Raw genomic sequence first — 21,739 nt, 5'->3', positions numbered from 1 at the left:
TGTTGCTTGAGATTGAACCTGGGACCTCATACATACTAAGCAAATGTTCTGCCTCTGAGCTAAGTGCTAGCTCCTATTCCTGCCCTTTCAAGTGGTATTACCAGTAATTTTAAAGACTGAGTGAGATACTGGATAAATAAGAATACTTTTTTACGGCTTTACAAGGGCTTAGTACTGAAGGTTTCTTCTGCTACATTTACTAGAGATGCTGCTGAGGACAGCGTCTGGGGAAGGAGAGAGAGAAGGAAGATTTTTTTTTTTTTTCTAGAAAAACATGCAGGAATTCGGAACAAGAAGCAACCTGACCTCTCTACTTGGAGCACTTAGTTGGTCCTCATGGACCACAGATTGAGGCTGGTGACTCCATGGTAACCTTGATGAAAGGGATTTTCTGCCAAGGCCTTGGGAAAGGGGGAGGAAGAAAAAGGCAGTTGAGTGTTTTTGATAGGCTCTTTCCAGGCCAAGGCTCAGCAGAGGTGCCTAGGAGGCAGAGGCCATGTAGGGAGATGAAGGCATCAAGTGACTCCAAGCCCCTCACCTGTGGTAAAGACAGTAGAGGTGAGGCTGCTCCTCGTGGCTTCCTGAGCTGCCTGCAGAAGCACTGTGTAGTCTGTGTTCTCTGACAGGCCCTCCAGTCGGATCCAGGTGTCCTCGGCATCCACAATCAGTTCCTGCAGAGAGTCAGAGTGAAGGAGTCTGGAGGGAGCAGCCAGCTTGCAATATGGGACAGTATGGAAGCTGGGTCAGCAATGCTGTCCCCTCTTTCCCATAGTAAGGAAGAAACTGCCCAGAGGGAGGGAAGGCAGCTCCCATGTGAGGTTTAAACCAGCTCCTATCTCACAAATGCACATGGGATAAATTTAGGTACCAGGATTATTGAACCAGTAGCTTCAGACTGCGTTTGGGTTTACTGTAAAGAAGAAGAAGAAGCTGAGGAAGCGGAATCCTGGGCCTTCCTACCACCATCAAACAGACCTGCTTTACCTGCCCTCTAGATCTGACTTCTCTCAGAATATAACTTTCACTTTTAAAAGGGATCAATCTTTTAAACCCAGTAGCAAGGTAAGATGTGCTAACTAGAGACCTAGTGGATTGTGTAGACTGATGGCATAAAACTGCAATTTATCATCTCCTTACCGTAGGCTGCATAGATGTTGCTTTTATAATGTTATTGAGGCATAAAAGCCTCTGAGGTTTATTATCTGGCTCATGTTTGCTTGGCCCTGGGGGTGAGAGATCATTCTGAGAGAGCACAAGATTAAGATGTCATCATGTTTTGAACCTGAATGTGGACCACCTGGGGATGCTGCACCTTAGTCTCTCCAGAGAGAATGCTGACACGGAGAGGGCCTATGCTTTACCTCAGGGTGGGTAGAGAGCAATAGCAAAACCTAAACTTAAGTATTTCCAGGCCAGCAAACTAGGGCTCTCTCCTTAATAGCGGGCTGCGTATCTAGGATCTGAAACCTCACTGGTTGTCTGTGAATTGCTTCCTTCTCCATCCCTGCAATTTCCATGGGTCATTCCACCGGTCAGTTTCCACATGGCCTCACATGGAAGAAATGGTTTTCCCCCTTTCCAGTTAATGCTTACCTTGCGGCTTCCGTCGGTGGACTTGTATGTCAAGACATAGTTTTCAATCGCAGCTCTGGGTGGCTGCCAGGAGATCAGTGCACTCTGCCTGGTGACTTCACTGGCTGTCAGGTTGTCCGGAGGATCCAGGACTGCAAAGAAGAGAAAATGCTAAGGTGTCCCTGCCTGCCCAGTTCTTCTTCGTTTGATTTAATTACAGGCATGCTAATCTTGCTCACAGCACTGCTTGAATGTTGACTCTAGTTCCCGCTTGGATGGAGGCAAAAAGGGTGGCATTGTGCTTATTTGAAGCTATCCCCCACCCCATGCCCCAAGAAGGACTCTAAGCTTGGGCATGGCATCTTCCAATACAACTCTTTATGCCTAGGACCCTAAACCCATTTAACCATGTTGTGCTTGAATTTGAAGCAGTCCTGTATCTTAATTTGTTTTAATGATTTCCTGGTCATGATTTCACCCAGCAGCTCTACTGTATCAAGCTTTCTCATATTGCTCAGCATTTCTTGTACTAAATACAGTTTTCATACCAGACTTTCTTGTCTGGCTCTGCTATTATCACATAGATCCTGGGTATAAAAACAGAAGTGTTCGCTAGCAGAGAGATAAAGGGACCACATTCAGCCAAAACATGCTCAGATCACCAAAATGTAGTTCATTATCTACTCCATTACAAGGAAGCATCTAGTTTAGGTGTCACAAAACCCTCCAGGGATGCCAGCCATGTACTCACGGGTAGTGAAGTTGGTGGCAATGGTGCCACTCATGAGAGGCCCACTGGTGGCATACATGGTGACAGTGTAGTGGGTGCTAGGAAGCAGGTCTTCAAGCTGGAATTCTTCACTGACTCCATCAACTAGGATGGTCTCTCCAGCAACTGAAATCAGACATATACACATGAGGAAAATCCTCCTCCATCTGAAGCATTCCACATGGAAAAACTACAGATGAGACATACAGCTTACTATTCTATTCAAGGATCCTCTTTTATCTTTCTCATCATTATTTATTATTATTCAGAAAAAAGAATTCTGTATATGGAGATCAAAAGTGCCTCTACTACTCAGGTCTCTGTAAGCAAAGAGTATGGATGGTTCTTGTTTATTTACCTGGTTGTTTCCTTCTGTCCACATTCTCCCATCAACTCATCCCCATTTAGCCTGAGAAAATACAGCTCCTGCCTCTCATTAGGTCTCTAATGACAGTTCTAAAGCTTCCAGAGTTCTGACTGCTTCTCTCCGGACCAGAAAGTTTGCCAAGGCCCTTGCTGAAATGCAGAACTTGGAGAACTGAGACCAGGAGTTGGTATTGCTGATCCATGCTATAAACAGGTTAGTTTATTTCTATGTCTGTCCTTTGTACCACTCCAGGCTTTAGGACAGCAATAGATCATTGCCATCACATGCTGAATTTATTAACAATCAATGACTTTATCACCACTCCTCTGGTTGATTATTTTACATCTGTCATCTTTTGCCTTGGTTGAATTCTGGACCACAGTTTCAGTTTATTAAAATATTTTAATGTGGATTCAATCAATTATGGTTTTTGTTTTATATACAAATTTTGTAAGCATGTCTGCTCGGGACCCATTCAAGCTGTTAATGGAACTGTTCATTAGATTATAGCCAAGCCCTCTCTTAGACAATTAGAATACTTCTGCATCACTCAGCATTTGACAAAATTTGTTATGCGTATTTCCAAACTAGGTTAGACCTGGTGTTTCAAGTGTGTTGTGATCTAAAGGTAAACGGAACGAGGTATAAAGGTTGTTCAAACAATCTAAAAGTGTTTGGGAGAATGTAGATAATGCCCACCCTTTTGCTGTCCTTCCTTGTAATATCCTGCAGTCCACCACTGCTCTACTAGACAAAGCTATGGCAGGTTCTCAAATGCTTACCTCTCTTCAAATACAGGGAGGGTGTACTTTCTGCTAGAATCCCCCTTTGCCATTTCACTTCCTCTGAGGTCTTGCTCCTTTCCGTCCCCCTCATTATTCTGATCCTAGATTATGGTGGCCCACTGGATGAGGCTCACTATGCTCTGTCCTGCATATTTTATGCCGTGGCTCATGTCAAGCTGGATTGATGTCTCTGCATCATCACTAGAAGTGAGTTCCATAAAGATAAGAACTCACACTTTGCCTCAGAATTGTTCTAGGCTTAGCGAGTACACGGCCCATGGGAGGTTATCAAAAGCATTTTCTGAGTGAATGGATGTGAATGCACAGGAAGGAGCAGTGTGCACTGTCACCTTGAGCAGGTGTGCCCGACTGCCTTAGGGGAATCAGGGGTACTTTGTTAGAAAAGGTAGGGCTGCCATTAAGACCCGAAAGACAGGTTTTCTAGGTTGACTCTTGGGGAGAGAATTTCTTGGTGGGGAAAATGGCACCTGGGCAAATGCATGTAAGCTTGAAAAGTCTTAAAAAGGCATGCTGAGTTAAGAAATGCTGGTTCATGATATGCACAGAGGGAAGGGAGGGGTTGAGATGTGCTCTGCAGGAACATAGAGGGGTTAGGATGTAGCCAAAATATTCTTCTTTGAGCAGGATTATGCAGTCAGCCATACTATCAACCCAAACTCATGACGGAAGATTAAATGAGACTCAGTTTTCTAATGCCTATCTGGAGTACAAATGTGCTAATAGAGTTGCAAAACCAAAGCAAATAAAAAACACCAACAAGGAAGCTTTGTGAACCTGCTGGTATACTGTAATGACTTTCCAGTTTGTTTGATAGCCTGTGTTAGTTTTCATTTTCCCAAACTTTGACGATAAATTATTCTTTGCAGCTTGCAGAATTGGCTTTCTCTTTCATCTCTGAAAATCAAGAAGTCTGCCTGCCTTCTGTTCTCTGGTATCTTTGTTCCCTAGATTCCTCACTATAACCCACAAAAATTATGTAATTACATGTTCAATTGTGGCCAAGAAATATTTTCCCTAAGCCTAAGATATTTGGAATATGCTTCCATTTTGCTTTGAGACTGACTCTCTCTCTCTCTCTCTCTCTCTCTCTCTCTCTCTCTCTCTCTCTCTCTCTCTCTCTCTCATATGTTTTTCCGAGACAGGATTTGTCTGTGTAACCTTGGCTGTCCTGGAACTCACTCTATAGACCAGAATGGCTTCAAAGTCAGAGATCTGACTGCCTCTGCCACCAAGACCACTGCCCGGGTGCTTTGAGGTCTCCATTCAGCTTCAAATAGTGTAACATGAATGAGCATAATAAAAAACAGCATTAATAGCTGGGAGGTGGTAGCACACACCTTTAATCCCAGCACTTGGGAGGCAGAGGCAGGGGGATTTCTGAGTTCGAGGCCAGTCCGGTCTACAGAGTGAGTTCCAGGGTAGCCAGGGCTACACTGGAAATCTGAGAAACCCTGTCTCAAAAAACCAAACCAAACCAAACCAAACCAAACCAAACCAAACAAAAAAACAGTATTGATATTCAGATTTTTGTATTGATTTCAAACTTTTGGGCTAGGTGTGGGTATGGAAGACCAGTACAACATAAACATTGCTTAGTATTTTTTTCTTGCTCTGTAAACATCTAGAAAATTCCTCTGTCTTGCCTGTAGCACGTTGGTGAAAATCCTAGCTTAGTTCTGCAGTTTGTCTTTAGTGTTAGCTCTGACTTTACTTTTGTTCCTGGTTGCTTGCCTTCTTTGAACTTTTCAGAATGAGAATTTGTGATTCTCCTCATCAGTTGTTTACAGGAGTTGGGGGATATCTTTGGTATTTTATAGGGTTTGAGGGCTACACAATTTCCCCAACCTAAGGTAATTTCTGATTTGACTTTCAGACAGGAAAAATGAATCACTTCTCCACTTCCATATTGGCTTGTAGCTCAAGTCCTTACCACCCCAACCTGCAGACACTCACTTGCAAAGTGGGTGAGGACTATGACATAATTTTCCACTTCACCCATGGGTGCTTTCCATTGAAGCAGGGCTTCTGTTGGCGTGATATTGGTAGCGATCAGATCCGTGGGGCTATCCATGGCTGGAAAAGAACAGGAGACTATCAGGCTAAAGAAAGAGGACCTGCAAGGTGTAAGTACCATAAGCCATCAGAATTTTCCTATGTGGTGCACATCTGTCACTGTGCTGGGTAAAATAATGGAGTGCAGACTGATTCTTTTTCTACCTCTCTAGCTCCACTGATAGCTTTCTTTTCTCCCTTTTCTCCTATCTTATCCACTTCTCTCCCAATTTATCTAACTTCTTCTTTTAAATTAATTCATTAAATTACTCTGTGCAGAATTCTTTGATGGGTTCGATGGGAAGTCGGACATTCAAAATACACTATTGTACTTTAGACATTTCAATCCACGTGTCATAAAGAAGGTATAGAAAATGTTATGATTCATTAGTTCCTGAGATAATCCTGCTTTCCAGCCCATTTGTTCTTTCACACATGCAAGAGTGGGCTTTGTTGAAAGATTTCTGTCTTGTGGTGGAAGTGTACGGGCACTACTTCTTCTAGCACCACCCACAAGCTTCACTCTGGACTGTGTCCTAGGCATCCTTTTTGTTGCATAGAGAGTCATGGGGGGTTGTACAAACTCAGGGAAGCCAAGATTGCCTGTCAGGGGAAGAAGGTTTGCTCATGAATAAATTATGATTTTACTCACCCATGCTGTAACTCTTGGATTTACTTATGTGTTTCCTTTTCATAAAGTTGGAATTTATTTATAAAATGGATGTTATTAGAACAGCTTAAGTGTTAGCTCAACATGACTCATACAATTTATGCTTGGGAATCAAGACCTACCATTGACCTACCTCTGTTCTTTGATTAAATGAGCTCTCTCTCTCTCTCTCTCTCTCTCTCTCTCTCTCTCTCTCTCTCTCTCTTCCTCTCTCTCTCTCTCCCTCTCTCCTCTTTTTGCTTATGTTCCTCATTCCAAAGTAACAATAAGAAATAAAAACCTTTACAGTTTAGTGTTTTGAATTTTATTTATAATCTGTGCTTTCAAAAACATCTTTAAATTCAACTCCTATTAGACTATGTGATTGGGTGAGTTCTGAGATGTGTATGATCTCTTGAAGGAGTTGTCATTTCTACAAGTTTTAAGATCATTGTGATGACTTTAAAACAACAACTGAAGACACCTCTGAGTGCAGCACTGTTACTGGACGTTACCAGAATCAGTCCTGAAGGATGGCAGGGTGGCTTGGTGTGCTGTTGAGTTTCTGCTTTTGAGATGTCTGCTGCCTCTGGCCAAGAATACCAGGAGTTAGCTTTGGCCCCGAGTCACTGCACTCTCATCTTGGGAACATGATGGAGTTAGCTTTGGCCTGAGTCATGGCACTCTTATCTTGGGAACATGATGTTCTTGAAATCCATGTGATTATTTTCAATGAGAAAATATGGCAGAATTTTCAGGAGGGCAGAAAAGGGCTTTCTTAGCTCAACGGTCATTACTTCTGGTCAACATTTATCCGCTGCCTGCTTTAATGATCATTGACAAAACACAGTTAATGCATCTACAGTTGCATCTCCCAGAAGGGGAGACTAGGATAGGTTAGACTACCTTGTGCTGTCCTGCGAAAGGTACATTTTTATGTTTCTGAAAAATGTTTTTGCCACTGTGTTAAAAGATGCTGTTTTGATGCTTGTGAGAGTATACGGATTTCTAAGACACATTTCCCTCCTTCAGAAAACACCATCTCTAGGGAAACTAAGCAGCGTTGGGATATGCAGGTGCTCTCTTAATGAGGCAGACTGAATGTTTTCCTATGTGGGGTGGAAACTGTGGTTTAACCAGAAGGTTCTCAATGTTGAGGATAGAAACTGAGGGCTGTGCCTTCCACTGACATCTATAGCAAATCTCTGCTAATTCTATGTGGTACACTTGCTTAAGGACCAGAGAAGGAAGGCTAGTGGAGTTGCTGAAAGGGAGCCTTATCCTCAGGCTTATCCAAAAAAGCTAGTTTTCTGAAAAATTCATGGTAGGAGAATTTGTCTTCCCTCCTTTCCATATTAAAGCTTATCTCTCTCCCCCACTTCCCTTCCTTTAGAGCTCCTTCTGCGAGGGGCCCGAGGACACAGAGGAACGTTTCAATCCAATTAGTCGGCCCACAAGAAAGCAAGGCCTACCTAGTGTTCCTAACAGCAGCTGGGGTTGCCGTGAGGGGTTACCTCACCTCTACTGCCTTCATACAGGTGATGGACTTAGAGCCTTTTCTCTGCAGCAAAGGCAACACACCTATGAGGTGGCTGTATATGGTGAATAAATAATCTCACCTCATCCCTAGTTTCTTGAAACTGGAATAACAAATCTTCTCTGAAGTTTCCCTACCCCCCCCGCCCCCCCGCCAGGTCTTAAAGAGATGCTCTCATGCAAATGCTTGCTGTGGAATCTGTCTCCATCATGTGTCTTCGGAAGGGCACTCTTCGGAGTGGAAATTCTATGAACATTCCTAACCTGAACCAGCAAGACTCCTCCTCAAGTGTGACTCACCAAACTCCTAATATTAGACAGAACAGTCTTTGGGGAGAGAAGCCACAACTTGAAGGACACAGTGAGTCAGAGGAGCCAAGGAATGGCGTCTCAGATCCTGGAGCCAGTATCCGCTGTACGAGCTGGAATGATTTTACTCTGCTTCCTGTGTTTGTCTCAATTCCGCTGCTTATGTCCTGACCCGACATTCAGCAAGGGAGCCATGTTTACCTGTGTGCACCAGGGTGCAGATGCGTTCACTCTCCTCCCTGCCCCGTACACTGTTGAGGCTTATTTCATATTCAGTAGCTGGATACAGCCTGGTGATGGTGAATTCTGTCACAGTGTTGGGCACCACGGAGCTGTCTAGCCGTCCCACTGAGGAAGAACAAAATCCATCACTAAAACTTCAGCAGCTCTCTCTCATCAGTAGGTCCATGGCTCAGTGTCCACTGGGACAGTGGGTCACGAGGCACAGATGGGTGTGGGCTCAGCGTGCAGTAGGGAAGGGAAGGCAGATAAATGATTCATAAGATGGCAATGGTGGAGTTTAAATAGATCTTATATGCTGGCCTTACTCTTTTCATTTTATGGGCTTTCTTAGAACAAAAGTAAATAAGCTATATATTATGTAGGTTTCTATCAGACCGGTCTTCTCTGAGGTGAACATATCAGTATAGTGGCAGTGGAATGAGCCAAGCTGCAAAAAAGTACCCTGTGCAGCCCAGAGAAAGGTAGCCTGGAAAACTGTCCTACCTCTGGCTGGAAGTGAACATTCCCTCCACTTTGTTAACAATGCCTCATATACCAGCAAGAACTGGCAGTATGCAGGCAAGCTCTCAGCCAACTTCTCTGACTCAGACATTGGCTAAAATAGTGGAACTAGGATCACTGTGATTCCCTCCAGGGCTCCATCTGGCTCTGCTGGGTCTTTATCCATATCCTGGATTCTAGTCTTAGACTTTATGCTCAGCATAGTACATATAGCCCTGGCTCTTGGTAAAGTCATTTAGAGTTCATTGTTTTTCATTGTGCAGCCTAGCTAACGGTGTACAGTTATTTCCAGTGGCAAAATGTTTGACTCTCTTGGTGATATAGTCAAGCTTATTTTGAGGGGAGTTGGTGAGCTCATGATTTCTCTGTTATTCTTCATCGACACACTCTCATTTTGAGGGAGTATGCTACAGAGTGCGGCTTATTCCGTATAGTTGTGATCATGCCCCATAATAATCTCTAACCAACGTCAAGCCTTATTTATGTTTGAGAAACAAAATCATATTACCTTGGGTAGGTCGATATGATACTCGGTAGTAATCAAAAGGTGCAACAGGAGGGCTCCAGGAAACCGTCAGGGAGTCCTTGGTCACGTTGCTAATTGTGATGTTTTTGGGAGGATCAATTCCTACAAAGATCAGGGAGTTGTGGGGGAAAAGACAGAAGCACAGTTTGAAAATGGAATATCTATTCCTAGATTTGTGTTGATCTGCTAGTGTCCCTCAGGCAGGCATGACCCTACATAATTAACTGGGCTTCTCTAACATGACGGTCAGTGTGATGTCACATGTGTAACATTGTAGCTATGGCCAAAGCCAGGAAGCTAAATTGGCAAGATCTGTACTTCTGTGGCACAACTACTACCTATCTAGACCAACTGGAAACTTCCTTTTAACTTTGTGTGTTTTATTTCAAATAGAGAATCACATAATTATCTTCTCTAAGGGAAACTTCTCTTGGAAAGACCCAACTCTGCTAGTCTCTCTTAGTTTTTCGCAGCTACTTTTGGTTCAACTAGAAAAAACCTGCCTATTAGCTGTAGAGAGATTTTTAGAGCATAAATCCTAAACAAATATACTTTCCTAAGTTATATTCTATTTATGGTGCATAATTATGGTGCATTTAAATTGTGGGGTCAAACTTGCTGACTAACATATTTTTCCAGTTTGTGAGTTCTTGTCAATATATAGGGAACTATCTAATCATAGGTGCTTTTATGTACAAATATGTCATATTTGGGGTTGCATTTGCAAATGACTAAAAGGAAGTGGCCCAATTAATCTCGAAGTTCTATGTCTTCCAAATAATGTGCAAATCGGCTCCTGTCTCTGAAAACGACGTGGTTACATGCTAGCTCTATCTTGATCCTGAGGAAGAATCATGTACTAGGCAGACAAGAGATGTCTCTCCAGAAGAGAAATATAGTATTTTTTCTTAGAAAGATTTTCTTGGAGAGAAGCTTTTTCCATGCCTTTTTCCTAGTTGGAAATGCACTCAAGACTTGAGCCTGCAGAGCATTGGGCCCGTCCTCCTTTTCAAATGCGAGTTTTTCAGACGTCTCTTATGCAGTGCTGGAAGAAGCACTTGCTTCAGAATAACTCACAAAAGTTTATAGCCATAGACTCAGTCTGAGATTTCTTGAATGCTTCCCTTTTTGGATTGTATTGTTTGTCCAAGGCTGAAGTGAGAACCCTCTTGACCAACCTTTCCAGACTTACCTGTAGTGATAGAACCCACTATGGGTTCAGAGGTTACTGTCCCATGCACAGCTACAAGGTTCACTATATATTCAGTGGCTGGCTGTAGACCCATCAGGACAGCGTGCCTCTTGGTGGCATCCAAGAGGACCTCCATCATCTCCTCCTCTTCATCCCTAGGGCTGTAGTTCAGAATGAGCCTGTCTGCTGGGGGAGATGGGTCACTCCAGGTGATATTGACACTGGAGGAGGTCACATGAGAAAAGTGCAAATGGGAGATAGGGCGGAAGCCTGCAAAATAGAAAAGATTGGCGGCTCTGAAGCACATGTATGGTAGCAGGTCATTGGGCAGAGATTCTTGACTTCCCTCTATGCTAATGAGGGCTACACTTTCACCTGCTGGCTCAGAGGTCCTACCTCCCCTCCCATTCCAGTCCAGGCTAGTCTACTCTCTCCAAGCCATCTACTGAACAGTCCAGTCTAATAAAACTAGAAGTCACTCGAAGTAACTCTGTGAAATATTCATAATATGGATCCAGGATTTTAAAACCTCTAACGTGGAGAAATGTGACAGAGAGCTTTAGCATTCCCACTAATTTAATGCAGGAAGGGAGAAATGGACAAATCAGCTCCTGCGTCTAGGCTATAAAAGTCTTACATAAAATTTCAGATCCTTGCTCATTCTTTTCCTTTACTCTTAAACATTTTCTTTTCATGCATATATTAGTCCCCTGCCCCACCCTGGTCCCCTTAGACATCTCTTAATTTTCTCTCTTGGAAGACTGGGACATCTGAATAACCTCATGTTAAGATCTAATTACTACTGAACCTCGCTGAGATGTCTGCTCCCCTGGTACCTGTGAAGGCATCCACAGTAGACTCCAGGCTCTGCTGCCGACCCCTCTCAGCAGTGATGGAGATAATGTATTCTGCTCCAGGCTCTAGATCTGTTAGTGTGTATGAAGTCCTATCCCTAGGCACAGTGACTTCTGAGGAGATCCCAGAAGATGGGGTAAAAGTAATTCGGTAGTGATCAATGGGACCACTGGCCTTGGTCCAGATGAGAGAGATAGAGGTCTCTGAGGAGGCTGTTACCATGAGGTCTCGGGGACTGTCAAGTTCTGTGAATTAAAATAAGTTTCATTTATTCATTCATTTATTCATTCATTCATTTATTGTCTTATTTAGACTAGGCAGGTCTTGAATTAATTATGTATCAGAGGATGACCTTGAACTTCTGATCCCCTTTCCTCTACCTCCTAAATGTGAGATTACAGGCATGTAACAGTCTCATTTGGCACTTGGCCTATTTCATCCTGGCTCCATAGGACAGCCATGAGTTATTGGACTACCCTGTGTGTCTCTGGGCTGTCAAGTAGACCTAATGACCATGAGCCCTAGCTTGTCATAGTTGATACTTTTCTCACATTTTGTTTAACAGCTTCCCTTTGCAAGATGGCCAGTGATATGGTAAACAGATGGGCAATCTGCAGAAAGGGATTATTAGCAGTGACACTGGCATACATCCCCTACTGGGATAGATCTAGCTGCTGATTTGCTAGGGCTCTACACTTGTTTTCATTCATCCTCCCTTGGTTAGTCAAACGGAGAAAGAGGAGCCACTACCACATAGGATAAGGAGTTCACGACAAGGAAGTTTCCCATCCTCCCCTCCCTGACTCTGAGGATTCTTCGGCTTGTCCTAACCTCAGGTGTTCCGGTCGTGAGGACTAATGGAGACTCTTGATGGTGTGTTCCTCTAGCACGCTGGTTTATGCTAGGCTGACCCATGGAGACAGAGATTGATCCAACCCCCAACCCCAACCCCTGCTCAGTCCAAGATGTTTTTATCTAAGCTTACTGAAGGGACTTTGAAATTTCCCACAGGTTTGGAAGAGAAATTGTTGGATTTAGAGCAATAAGAATCTTATGTGGAATTTTTTCTGCTGCTCTGGGATTGTTTAGAATCTTTCCAAGTCTAGGCCTTTCTTCCAATGATCTCCCCTGTTTGGCAGACTGAGGACACACACATTCTGCCTGCTATGAAGTAGATTAGGTAGAAAGACAATCTGCTACAGCACCAGCCTATTGGAGAGTTGGCACATCTACTCTGAAGCCCTTCCGACTGTGGATCAAACACAGATCTGTGGTGAATAGGGTGGGACTTCAGATGTCAGGTCAGGCATAGGGTAGATGCTGTCACTAGGCAAGAATGATCAACAGAGCCTTGTGCACTGGGAGGGGTACGCCATGGTGATCCCCAGTTTTACATGCCTACAGCCTAGTCATCTTCTTCACCATTCTCCTACTTACCAGTCCTGGCATTCATGGTAGCAGGAACACTTTGTTTTGAGTTCATTACCGCAGATATTCCAACTCCATATTCTGTGCCTGGAACCAGATCTGTATGTAGATACAAAAACAAACAGTACTCTCTAACTTTGTCTCTCTATATATCTCTGTCTCTCTGTCTGTCTCTGTCTCTCTCTGGGTATGTGTGTATGCATGCATATATATATGTACACACGTATATACACACATATATACATATCCCAACATATATACATATATACACACATGTATACATATATGTGTGTGTATATATATATACGTATATGAGTGTATAAAATGAAGAAGAATCAAAGGAGAGAAGAGAATGATCATAAATTCCTGTTCAGATTTTGTTTAGTCCACTTTCAGTTCACTTCTAATTTTACCTATTAAGAAATCTCGATTTTGCTGCTTGGAAAATCCATATGAAGTAACGGTTTGAACTGGCCAGAGTCAAGTGGCTTTTTGCTTCTCAGAAAGGCAGGGAGGCTGCCCGTTAGCGTCCTTGGGAAGAGTAGTCACGTCTAGAACATTTTCCTGTGTGTCTGTGTCTTAGGTTGGCTAAAACAGTGAAGTAGTCTCTTGTTTAAACTGTGAAGGTGTGAAGAGAATGTAACCAATGAAGTAGTCTCGTGTTTAAACTGTGAAGGTGTGAAGAGAAAGTAACCAATAGGGACAATGGAGACATGAGCCTGGGAAGAGTTCCTTGACTGTGTGTGAGGACTACATTGTAGGTTTTACAAACAAGTCCTAAGGTTTTGAGGGTCACTTCTGCAAAGCCATACTGTATGGACTTTTCCTGTGAACAGGAGCCTTGCAGGGTTTTAACACAGATTTGTGCAGAAGTCTGGTAACTGTGAACTCCTTAGCAAGACAGTACACTCAGTCTAGGGTATTTAAACTATGTATCAATTACAGTTTACAGTGACTTCTGGTAGACTCAGAATTTGGAGGGAATTCAAAATTATAGGGTATAAGCCTCACAGGAAATCCCTTGGGAGTTCATTACGAAGGATGGCTGACAGGTTCCTAGAGCATCTGGAATTCTCTGGAGTCTTTTTCTCCTCTGTTCCACATTTGTTTTCAGATCAGCAGTCTTGATTGATGTAATAGTTTCCTATTGCTGTGGTGACAAATTGCCATGATTTAGTAGCTCACGACAATACAAATTAATGATCCTCTAACTGAGGAGGTTTGGAATCTAAGATGGCTCCCAAGGTTGTATTCCTTTGGTGGTCCCAAGGGAGGACCCATTTCTTTGCCTTCTCAGCTTCTAGTGGTTGCATGCATTTCTTGTCTCTTGTCTCTTAATTTACCTTCGAAGACTGAAGTTTAACAAACCCTTTTGATCATGATCTCTCTTTGATCTTGCATTGCATTGTTGTGTCTACTTTGACTCCATCCTACCTATATCCAACTCATAGGGAGCAATGTCCGTAAGTAAACCATAAGGACAGTGCAGAACAGTTTCCTCATCTCAAGATCTTTAATTGCATGAGCAAAGTCCCTTTTACCACAGAAGGTGACATAGTCACAGATGCTATTAGAATGTGAGTATCTTTAGGGATCATTACCCTTCTACTATAACTGGCTTCAAACTCATCCTCGTTTATTAAGACTTAGATTGTAGAAAAATGCAACAATCTAATTGCCACCCCTGGGGGCCTCCAATGTTCAGGCTAAGTCCTTCCAATGGGTTTATTAAGAGGCCTGCCTGGGGCTCCTGAGAACTGTATGCTGTGTGACTGTCTTGTGCTTGTGCAACACTGTGCTTTTCAAGCATGCATGTGTCTGGAGCTTCATGTCAATCCCATGAAGGTGGATGGGTGGTCTGCTATCCATCCTTATTAGTTACCTGTGGCTGTTGTCATACACTATTACAAAGTGGTGGCTTCACACAACGGAAACACATTCTTCAACAGTCCAGATGTAAGAGAAGAAGGTATGGGCAGGGTCATACACCACCCAGGGCCTTACAGGATCCTGCCTTGCCCTTTCTTGGCTTCTGGTGACGACGCTTATTTCTTTCCCTGGCTTGCAACAGTGCTGCTGCAATCTCTGCCTCTCCTATCTTGTGACTTTTCTTCTCTCGGTGTATTTCCTCGTCTTAAAAGGACACTAGTCACACTGGATTAGAGTTTCAGATGAACCCGTTTTAAATTGATCATATAACTACAGACCCCTTTCTAAAATACTGCCATTCCTGTAGGTTCTGAGTGGACATGGATTTTAAGACAACATTCAACCTAGTATAACTAAGAGAGTGAAGTGGTGAGATAGAGGAAGGTGGGGAGGGAGAGATGGAAAGTGAGGGATGGATGGAGGGAGAGAGGAAAGGAGACAGAGAGGGAGGGATAAAGGGAGAGAGAGAGGGGGGAGGAAGAAGGTAACAGGAATAAATTTATGACCAGTTTGAGAAGATTCCCAGATCTCTAACCTCAGAGTTCAAGGCTGTGGCAACTTCTCTTGCCCTAGCTACCTCTGGTCCTCTGGGCTACTGTGGCTTCCCTAAAGTAACACAAATTATTTTTTTTGGGGATGGCTTGAGTAGCCTCTCATTAATCAATGGCTTATTTTAACAACGGGGAATGCTTCATGTAAATCAGAAGGTCCCACCCTGTTTCTAGCTTTAGTTCAGTTCACACTCTGTGTGATTACAGCAGAATCTTACCTGGACTTATCAAATCTTAACTGAAGGAATACAGTTGAGTCCTAGCTGGGCAGCATTAGAATTAGGCCTCATTTTCCCCACTTCCAACCAGTTTGTTCCTTCTCTAACATTTTCTCTTGAGACTGTCAATCTAAGTTGAGTAAAGTTTGAAGTATAACAGGCTTTGGAATCTTCTGTACATTTTATATTCAGGTCTGGCCACCTTCCACATGTATAATTTTGATTACTTAACGTATGTTGGCTTGTTTCTATAGAATGGGTGTAATAGGTTTCAGTGTCCGAGGGTTTTTGAAGGGATTCTGTGAATTTTCTCTGTACAGGTCTGTCCATAATGGTTGTTGTTAATATCATCATTATCTAGCGCAGGGAGCCATGCTAGAGCTTTCTAATCTTTTTCATGCAAGTGGCCCTGTCATTATCAAGAAGTGCCCAGGCAGGCACATGTTGGCTTTAGATATACTGTTTTTGTTGATTCTGTTGATTTTATGAAGCTTGGCCTCTGACTGATGAAAACCAATGGTTTATGGTTGCATCAGGGTATTAGTGAGGACTTCCCCCTGGCTGATCTCAGTACTTGTCTTTATACTGAGTGGGTGATTTCAGTGCATACAGACTCATTTACAACACACACTCATTACCATCAATATATTTCACTATTCCCAGAACATCCCTGATTGGGGAAATCAGGTTACCTTTGGGGTGCAAACTCAAGATCAAGACCTCCACTTGACTATAATGGAGTAGAAACTTTCCAACGTAGGCAAAAGGTGGCAGCTCAAGGGAGTCGGTCAGGAATTATATGTTGCCAAGCGGATCTGGTATATAATGTTTCCATCCAAGTTTCTTATTTATAAAGCTTAAATGAAGTGTTCAATAATTTACAAGAGAATTGCTTTCTCCCAGAAAACAGCAGCAGTTAAAGCGCTCTTCCCAGGCTTTCTGTCCAGGGCCTGGGGAAGCGGGACTCTCTTATAGGCCCGTGCCTGCTGCTTCCCTTTGATTTTCTGCAGCTTTCTTCCTGAGCTACAAGTGAATTGTTGCTCATTGCCAGCAAGTAAAGAGCAGGTCTGGGGGAGAAGAAAATGTGTATCCAAGGCATATCTAGTACACTTCTCTCTTGCACACAGAGCGTTCTGAAGGATTTATTTTCACTTTAAAGACCCCATTGCTCTCCATCAATGCTCCCTTTATTTTCCCATTCAACCCTTGCAAGTGGGAGCATATAAATGGCTCTGTTCCCTAGTAACAAAAGCTTGGAAAATTCATCCCATCGGAAGACTCTATTCTCTGTCCCTTAGAAAACATCCTTTGTTCTGCTTGAGGGCAGACACTTCCCTAAACTCTTTCACTACACAGCTATTCTTCTCTGAATCCCTAAAGCACGTAGCTCATCTACTCCACAAGTATTACCGAAGCTCTCCTTTGTGTCAGGCACAAGGCTGTGGGGCTGTCGTTGTGAAATGAGTAGATAAGACATCACCTTTTGAGGGTCAGAAAAGCATCTGTCCTGGAAACATAAATTAATTACTTATTGAGTACCTGTGCTATGGCAAATACTGAGTTGTAAGTATTAGGTGATCTAGAAGAATAAAGAAAGGTGAAGAGAGACAAGGTTAGAACAAGGATTTTGAGTGACTGATGATGAAGAGGACAGTTCTAACTGTACCTTTTATATAGACCCCTTCATGTCCTTATATGCTTCCATGCATCTTGTCTCATGAACAAATATGGGCTCAGAGAAGGCTACCCCTTGAACACAAAGTTAGTACAAGGTAGAGCTAAGTTTACACCCCAATTAATCATGCTTTCTAATGTCTGTCTCTTAAGAGTCATATAAGTTGGCTCTGGGGACTGTCATGAACAAACTGGAATCTAAGCATCACTTATGACAATACTGTGTGCTGTTAAATAAGAGTGGCTTCAGAAGATGGACTCAGCTAGGCTGTAGCAGCCAGAAAAGAGGGGACTTGGGCTGGGCTTTGAAATGCAGCTAAGATGAAGACAGATAGTGGAGAAGAAAAGTGGGATCTTCCTGTGGCCAGCATTGGACACAGCAAGCACCACTAGGTTAGTATAGGCTGGAGGGCAATGGGTGTGAGCCAGTGTTCTCAGCTACACTGCAAGAACTGCCATGATGGAAGCAGAATAAGTCACTTGCTCCTGCTGGGAATCCAAGGCTTGCAGCTACTAGTAGGGAACAATGGAGGAGGTGGAGGAAGCCACAGGAGCTGTCTCTTGCCAGCAAAAACATAAGCAAGTCATCCAGCATTGGTAGGCTTGATTAGCTTCAAGTGAACATGAGTTACTATAGACCTTCCATCTATCTCTAAATCCCTGGGTGTATCTCCCTGTGAAGCTCAAGGCCACCGAACAGGATTAGGGGGTTAGTTTGTCTTAGTTCACTGGTTGCTTTCACAGAGAAGGACAAACTGAGACCCCCTTCCCTTAAGGAGCTTCCAGTCTTTTTCTTGATTTTGACAGCACGTGTCAAGTTGCATCTGGCAACATTATTTATGAAAATAAGATCATGTCCCAGCACAGTGAAATCCCCAGTGGTGGAACTCTGAGGCAGAGTCACAGAGTGGAGAGGGCTCTGGAGAGAGATGACCTTCCAAGGTGCCCTGAAATCAAACCTCATGGGCAATGGTCTAGATGGAGAGCCGAGTTGCCTGGCACCGCCCTTCCATCTTGGATAACTTCTTCAGGGTTTCTCAAGTGAGTCAGACTTTCAATGAGGTCACTCTGCCTCTGGGGACATAGATAAGGTTAAAGCCCTAAAAGAGGCAGTCAACTCCATCTTGACTTTAAAGACATATTTTAAAAGGAAGTAATATTAAAGATGTAATATTAACTAATTTTAAAAGAAAGTAATATAAAGGTCTCCGATGGAATGCTCTTCTTGCCAGTGAAATTAATGGGGAGCATGGCTCATCACCCCAGCCTCATAGTAACACCCCATTTCTGGGGTTCTCTGGTGTAAACAATTGTTGAAGGAGCCAAGTATTCTAGCCTCCATCTATTCTCCTGGCATCTCTTGTACTGGACTTCTCACACATGTTGAGGGACCTGGTTCTACAGTTGTATGAGGAGGTTGTGTGCTCCTGTTCCTGCAGCTTACCCCATACCTTCCTGGTCCCTAGCAGGTCACATTTTTTTAAAGGATCCCCTAACAAAGTAGCCACTTGGGGTCACTATGACCTTGCCCAAAGGAGTCTGAACTTTTAGACCCTTAGCCCATACTTCTCCCAGTCACAAGTGCCCAAGGCCTATCACCGATGATGATTTTTGTACCTGGATGGCAGAGAAATGCAGATAGGGTGAAACAGTCACAAATACCCTGGTCAGTGTTGATTTGACAGCTATCATCCCTTTAACGTCTCCAAATCCTTCATGGAAAATCTCCCTGTGAATAGTATACTGCACATACATCTTGTAGAGCTCACTTTCCTGTCCCTGGACCTACAGCTGGTCCCTGAGAAAGAAGTAATGGGTTTAGTAGGTGGCCTCATCCAATGTCTCCTACCAATCAGAAGCTGTGAATAAGGCTAATCATACTGATGGGGTGTGCTTGCAGATACTAGCTGTATGTGTGCATACTTATACATGTATTAATGTAAATGTGTGAGTATTTGTGTATATTTATATGTGTATACAATATGAGTGTGGATGTGGGCCTATGTAGTTGTATATATTTGTATGTATGAAAGTATGAGAGTGCCTATGGTATGACACTGATATATCTGCATATACATGTGACCTTATAATTGTGTGTATTTGTATGTAAGCATATGGATTTGTATGTATATATATGAGTGAGTATTATTGCACATGAGAGTAGGAATGTGTGACTGTGTATAAGTTCATATGTATGCATATAAGCATGTGTGAGTGTTGCTGGAAGTGAGTGTGGATGGATAGTTATGTGCACTCATCTGTGTATGTGTGGCATGTGTATACAGATTTTCATTTGAGTGTATGCGAGTATGTGTGTATGTGTGAGTTGTGACATGTGTGCCTGGCTGTCACTTTACCTTTTCTACAACGTTTGTTATGGCGCAATGTCTAGAGGCTCTACATTTCCCTTATTGACTGATGCTCTGACTATCAGCCTGCTGATTACAGATCAGACTATGGGTACTGAGCAGCAGCTGCCTAAGAAGCACTGATGAGGAACCAGGGAGACCAGCTCCTTCTGCTTGGTCTCCTGGTCACAGGTATTCACAGGTGTCCAGGAAGACAAGAGCTTATTCATTTGTGGCTGAGCATGCATTCCTGGCTTTTCTGAGGACAGAGCAGAGGAGCTACCTCAGACGCAGTGATCTGAGCACTGGTGATGTTTATTATTAGGTTGCATTTGTCTCTGGCAGGAAGGCATTCCTTTGACCTCATTTCAGCCAATAACCCGGAATCTCCTTCCCTTCCTCCCTGTACCAGGAGCTTCCATAAGGCTCATTGTTGGAGAGAAGAAAAAACGTGATGCCAGCCTCTTAAACACAGTGCCAGGTTCTAACCTGTAGGGGCCTTTGACGGGGCTGTAAATATGTGGTGCATTGGGACCCTATGGAAGCTCCACGCATAGCATATCGACCAAGAAGACATCATAGAGACTCAGAGGCTGAGCTAAAAGAAATCTTAATATTTGAGATTCAGAAGGCACCCAAGCAAGGAAAAGCAGAGACAAACCACTGCAGATGCAGAGTCTATTGTTTAGAAACAAATTTGTGCCCCAGAGGGAATCCTCTAACGTAGTAGAGTAATGAGGGAATATCTGGGATTCGAGACCTGGGCCTAGGTTTGTTATTGTAAAGAACAAAGCTGTGGAAGGGGGCTGGTAAGTGTGTGCTCGCTGTGAGCCTTTTAAATGATGAAGAATCCTAGAGTCAAGAAGGGAATGGGTTTCACCACAGAACAGTCAATGGCAGCTTCAGAGAGAAGAGCTTCTGTCAATAATTGTGAGTACAGGTACCGATGCCTCTAATTGTAGCAATCACTTGTGAAGATAAAAGGGGTCTAAAAGTGTGCCAGGGAAAGAGCCAGCAGTGGGTCTAAGAATGAACTTTGTGGAGAGGCAAGAGTGAAAATCCAATGGCTGATGTGTACTCAGTGTGTTCCAGGCTCCAACTTCAGCACTCACACACAATGGCACATAACGGTTTCACTGAACCCTCTTGAGAGCTCAGAGAGCAAATCTATGAAGCTGTATGCCTCCAATCTGAGTGGGGACATCAAAAGCCAAGCTCTGAACAAATGCTTTCTTCCTGTCAATATGTGCGTCCATGTGTCCACATACTTCCTGACTCTGTGAGTCGGGGGGTGGGGGGGAGAAGAGCCTCTGACATTTCCCCAGAGACATCTCTGCTGCTGGGACCCACATTCACTTGGGGGCATCATGGTGATCAAAACAGGTCATCTTAAATCAGCCACCAGCTAACAGACCTCTGCCTCCCCTTTGTCCTCCAGTATCATCATGTACATACAGCCTCCCTGTTAGCAGTACTACTTTGAACTCATTAAATATAAGGCTCTGAAAGAGCCAGAGGGGATGGAGGATACCAAGAAGACAAGGGCCTCTAAATCAACCTGGTCAAAGCTCACATGAACTCACAGAGACTGAAGCAGCATGCACAGGGTCTGCATGTGTCTGCACTCAGTCTGTACATATATTATAGCTTCCAGTTAGTGCTTTTATGGGATTCCTGAGTATGTGAACATGGGGGTCTCTTGTGCCTTCTCTTGGATTCTTTTCCTGCTGTTTGTCTTGTCCATCTCTGGTGTGATAGTTTTTGTTTTCTCTTTTTCTATCTTTGTTATAGTTTATTATTTAAAATGAGTAAAAAAGATATGAGTCTCACAATAGCTCTACGAGGTGAGCTCTGTCACAGATGAAGAAATACAGGCTTGGAAAGGGGGTCAGCTGACCCAGGTACATGGAAAGTGATGAGTCTAGGTCCAGGTCAAATGAGAGGTTTCTGGAGGAGGCACACACAGGGCAGAGAAGCTGAGAAAGCTTCCTCTTCAGGTTCCAAGCAGGGCAATGAGTGAGGATATAAAATCATATAGACCTGGGGCCAGTCATTTCACTGTCTCCCCTGGGGCCAATCATTTCACTGTCTCACCCCCCCCCGCATCCCCTCCCCAGGGCCAATCATTTCACTGTCTCCCTTGGGACCAATCATTTCACTGTCTCCCCTGGGGTCAATCATTTCATTGTCTCCTCTGGAGCCAATCATTTCACT

The 21,739-nt window shown here is 43.5% G+C and overlaps 1 protein-coding gene across 9 annotated transcripts in view; it reads right to left on the bottom strand.

Annotated features, from left to right (window-relative positions):
- Tnr (tenascin R) overlaps positions 1-21,739 on the bottom strand; it is a 409,328-nt gene that overhangs the window by 35,053 nt on the left and 352,536 nt on the right. For all 9 annotated transcript variants that reach the window (XM_031386534.1, XM_031386561.1, XM_031386553.1 and 6 more), the window contains 9 exons: positions 12,815-12,904; positions 11,359-11,622; positions 10,523-10,792; positions 9,313-9,432; positions 8,262-8,408; positions 5,468-5,587; positions 2,324-2,467; positions 1,594-1,724; positions 539-671 (listed from right to left, as the gene is read on the bottom strand). In XM_031386534.1, coding sequence (XP_031242394.1) covers positions 539-671; positions 1,594-1,724; positions 2,324-2,467; positions 5,468-5,587; positions 8,262-8,408; positions 9,313-9,432; positions 10,523-10,792; positions 11,359-11,622; positions 12,815-12,904 — 1,419 coding nt within the window. The remainder of the gene's footprint in view (positions 1-538; positions 672-1,593; positions 1,725-2,323; positions 2,468-5,467; positions 5,588-8,261; positions 8,409-9,312; positions 9,433-10,522; positions 10,793-11,358; positions 11,623-12,814; positions 12,905-21,739) is intronic.

This window comes from Mastomys coucha, unplaced genomic scaffold (genome assembly GCF_008632895.1).
Source record: "Mastomys coucha isolate ucsf_1 unplaced genomic scaffold, UCSF_Mcou_1 pScaffold1, whole genome shotgun sequence".
In the NCBI taxonomy this organism is placed as follows: domain Eukaryota; kingdom Metazoa; phylum Chordata; class Mammalia; order Rodentia; family Muridae; genus Mastomys; species Mastomys coucha.
Note: the sequence above shows the minus strand (reverse complement) of the source record. Positions and strands in the feature narration are given on the sequence as shown.